The following is a 3,794-nucleotide window of genomic DNA, read 5'->3' as shown; positions in this document are numbered from 1 at the left end:
TGAAGACGCTGTGTGTTTCGTTGTGAAAGCGAAACTACTTTGTTTGGTCTTCCAAAAGAGGACACAACTAGAAATCCGTGATTAAGTTTTATTTACAACACTGTTCCAGAACAGTTCAACCCAAATATTTGAGTGCGTGCAGCGCATTTTGCGAAGAAGACTTTCCAGAACCTGGTGAGGGGCGTAACATTTCCGTCACACGCTTGAGGTATTCGGCCAATCACAACGCACTGGATAGCTGGCCAATCAGAGCACACCTCGCTTTTCAGACCGATGAGCTTTGTAAAAATCGACGCGTTTCAGAAAGGCAGGGCATAGAGGAGAAACCATAATGTACAGTATGTGGAAAATAATGTGTTTTTAACCTTAAACCGCGTAAACACATTTCATTACACCAAATACACAAAATAATGTTCTTTTTAGCAACGTCATATGACTCCTTTAAGTAAGGTGTTAAAATAATGGTGCAAATACAAGTAAACTGACTACCGCAAACCATAGTAAATCACCTTACATGATTCATTTAAATACTCTTAAACACTTAAGGGAAACTCCTACTAATGCATATGCAATAAGGTCAGCTGCAAAAATAACCGTCTCCATGCCTTTCACCGCTAATGAAAAACTACTGTAGCACTGACCAATGTTTCCCAATGAAAGCAAATATCACAAATGTATGAGTAAAGCGCATGGATGGTTTCGCTCACCAGATCTCGATCATGGTCAGGCCCGGTTTGATCCAGCTCATGACGTATTTCCTGACCTGCCGGTGGGCCTCGGCCGCCTGTCTGAAGTCACTCCACATCTCCTCATTAGCCTGATCCAAAAACTTCTTCTCCTCGTTGGTCATCCGCCATGCAGCAGTACGTCTGTGTGAGATATAACAGTGTTTTAAGTGTTTTAGCTGGTTTTAGAGTGTGTAATAAGCAGCTGCTGTCTGTACCCGTCTTGCGTCGGTGGATATTCACATTCCTGGCCCTTGGCATAAACTCCATTGGCGTAAAGCTCACAGATGGGGATAGATGGAGGATCTGTTTGAACTTTGGCTGAAAGAGAATGAAGGAATATGAACAACGTAAGTTATATTCAAGCCATTTTATGGAACTAAGAATTTTTTTTCATGGGAAAAAACATTTGAAGTATCAGTTCGCTTCCAGAATAAAAATTTCCTGATAATTTACTCGCCCCCATGCCATCCAAGATCTTCATGTCTTTCTGTCTTCATGTCTTTCTGTCTTCAGTCGCAAAGAAATTAAGTTTTTTTAGGAAAACATTCCAGGGGCCTCATTTATCAACAGTGCGTACGCACAGATGTGTGCGTAATGAGTGCGTAAGAACAGTTTCACGCAAAGTGTGGGATCTACCAACTTGTACTTATACGTAGAAATGTGTGTAAATATAAGCACATCTCTGAGCATGCTTACGCAGAGAATCTAGTGGTAGAATAGCGACACTACACATAAAAAGCATTTGTGTCACAGTATGCATTAAGCAATCCACATATGTCCTGTGTTTTCTTTAATTATAAAACACTCAATTTATCATTTGTCTGGTTTTAAACAGACAATTTGCGTAATTGGTGTCAAACCCTATAAAATACAGCTGTGACAAATGTTTGTCTCAGTGCAATGGAATATCTTGTGTTATTGGAAGACTTGGCAAACAATGCGCTCCGCATAGAATGCGTTTTCAAAGACCGCGCTGAGAGTGAGAGCACAGAATGGCTTCTCAGTCGGTACCGCTTTCTTTGCCATGATTTCGGTGAGGACACATACATTCACGTGATTTATAAAGGGAGGTGTTGTCACCATATATGGTTCATTGGAGGCGTTTCCGAATGCAAATGACCGTGACCGTGAACGAGCATGGTAACTTACGCACATGTGGGATTTATCAACAATGATTTCTTACTCATGTGCGTAAGAACTGCGTGCGCACGTTTGATAAATACGGATTTTCTTGTACTTACGCACATTCTAAATTTCATTCATAGGACAAAATATAGAACCTGTTCTACGCACTGTTGATAAATGAGGGCCCAGGATTTTTCTCCATATAATGGACTTCAATGGGGACCAACGGGGTGAAGGTCCAAATTGCAGTTTCAGTGCAGCTTCAAAGGGCTCTACACGATCCCAGCCGAGGAATAAGGGTCTTATCTAGCGAAACCATCGGTCATTTCCTAAAAAAATAAAAATAAATGTATATACTTTTTAACCACAAAATGCTCGTCATGCACTAGCTGGACTTCACGCGTGACGTAATCATGTTGGAAAGGTCACGCGTGACGTAGGCGGAAGTACCGACCCAGTGTTTACAAAGCGAACGTGCAAAGAAAGTCAAACGCCCTTTACAAAAAAAGATAAAACAACGATGTCGGACGATTTTGAGGTTGGAGGAGAAAATGAGATGGGAGATTTTCGCCCAACCCTACCTTTCCAACGTGATTACGTAATCCATGAATTTGCGGAAGCGCGTCGCGGACCTAGTGCAAGATGTGCATTTGTGGTTAAAAGTATATAAATGTTTTTTTTTTTTTTTTTTAAAGAAAATGACTGATGGTTTCGCTAGATAAGACCCTTATTCCTCGGCTGGGATGGTGTAGAGCCCTTTGAAGCTGCACTGAAACGGCAATTTGGACCTTCACCCCGTTGATCCCCATTGAAGTCTATTATATGGAGAAAAATCCTGGAATGTTTTCCTCAAAAACCTTAATTTCTTTGTGACTGAAGACAGAAAGACATGAAGATCTTGGATGACATGGGGGCGAGTAAATTATCAGGAACTAATCCTTTAAATGAGTGACTGCAGGGGAAATTTAAACAATCACTTACGTCCTTTCTTTTTCTTCTTCTTTTTCTTTTTCTTTCCAGTTGAATCTCCTTCCTCGCCATCTGCCAAAATAGAAATTTCACCATATAACAATCAATACAAAAACAGAACTTAGATACACGTGGACTTGCAGTGGGAACTTTAGCAATTAACTTCAGACAAACCTTCCTCTGGCTCATCATCTTTCTCTTGGTCTTCTAAAGTTTGTTGCTCCAGTTGATTTGCCACTTTGCTGATGTCAGACTCTCCTTCACCCTCATGGTTTCCTATAAACGACGATACAGTGAATTTGACGCACATAGTGCATTGTAATATACATTTAACAGACATAAAGCCCACGTGGAGCGTCTTATAACAACATTACACAACTGCCATGAGTTCACAAACTAGTTAAACCCTCTAACCAGCCATTAACCCAACACTCCAGCGCATAAACTAAACATTGAGCTCTGTTAAAATGCTATTAACCGAATGTCTCTTGAATTATACATCAGATTCAGCTCTCATTGGTTTGTCAGACTGGGCAGTAAACGTCAGGGCCACACCAAACTTTCGTCTGTCTTTACAGGGGCGCCGCTAGCAATTTTGGGCCCTATGAAAGAATATGAGGTTGGGCCCCCTACCGCACCAAACATACACTATATTGCTCAAAGTATTGGGAAAACAAAAAAAAACTCATCGCCAAACACCAATGACTTGTACATATGCGTAACAATCATTTTAGACACTTCCAAAACTGTGGCAAAAAAGATGGAAATACAATTTTTAAATACATGAATTATGTTTCCATCTTTGATGCCAGAGTTTTGGAAGTGCCTTTTTTTTGTAAGTGTCTAAAATGATTGTACGCATATGTACAAGTCATTGGTGTTTAGTAATGAGTTTTTGGCTCATACAATATTTTTGTCAATATAGATAGATAGATAGATAGATAGTCAGATTATAGATAGATAGATAGATAG

General features: G+C 40.2%; 1 protein-coding gene across 2 annotated transcripts in view; it reads right to left on the bottom strand.

The window, feature by feature from the left end:
- The window catches only part of LOC107754321 (methionine aminopeptidase 2-like), a 12,299-nt gene that overhangs the window by 7,326 nt on the left and 1,179 nt on the right, over positions 1 to 3,794 (bottom strand). For both annotated transcript variants that reach the window (XM_016570717.1, XM_016570719.1), the window contains exons 2-5: positions 2,997 to 3,098; positions 2,835 to 2,894; positions 944 to 1,046; positions 708 to 869 (exon numbers count right to left, since the gene is read on the bottom strand). In XM_016570717.1, coding sequence (XP_016426203.1) covers positions 708 to 869; positions 944 to 1,046; positions 2,835 to 2,894; positions 2,997 to 3,098 — 427 coding nt within the window. The remainder of the gene's footprint in view (positions 1 to 707; positions 870 to 943; positions 1,047 to 2,834; positions 2,895 to 2,996; positions 3,099 to 3,794) is intronic.

The sequence above is a fragment of the Sinocyclocheilus rhinocerous genome, unplaced genomic scaffold (genome assembly GCF_001515625.1).
Source record: "Sinocyclocheilus rhinocerous isolate Xijiao unplaced genomic scaffold, SAMN03320098_v1.1 scaffold561, whole genome shotgun sequence".
In the NCBI taxonomy this organism is placed as follows: Eukaryota; Metazoa; Chordata; class Actinopteri; order Cypriniformes; family Cyprinidae; genus Sinocyclocheilus; species Sinocyclocheilus rhinocerous.
The sequence above is the reverse complement of the archived record's forward strand: the minus strand, read 5'-3'. Positions and strand labels throughout refer to the sequence as shown.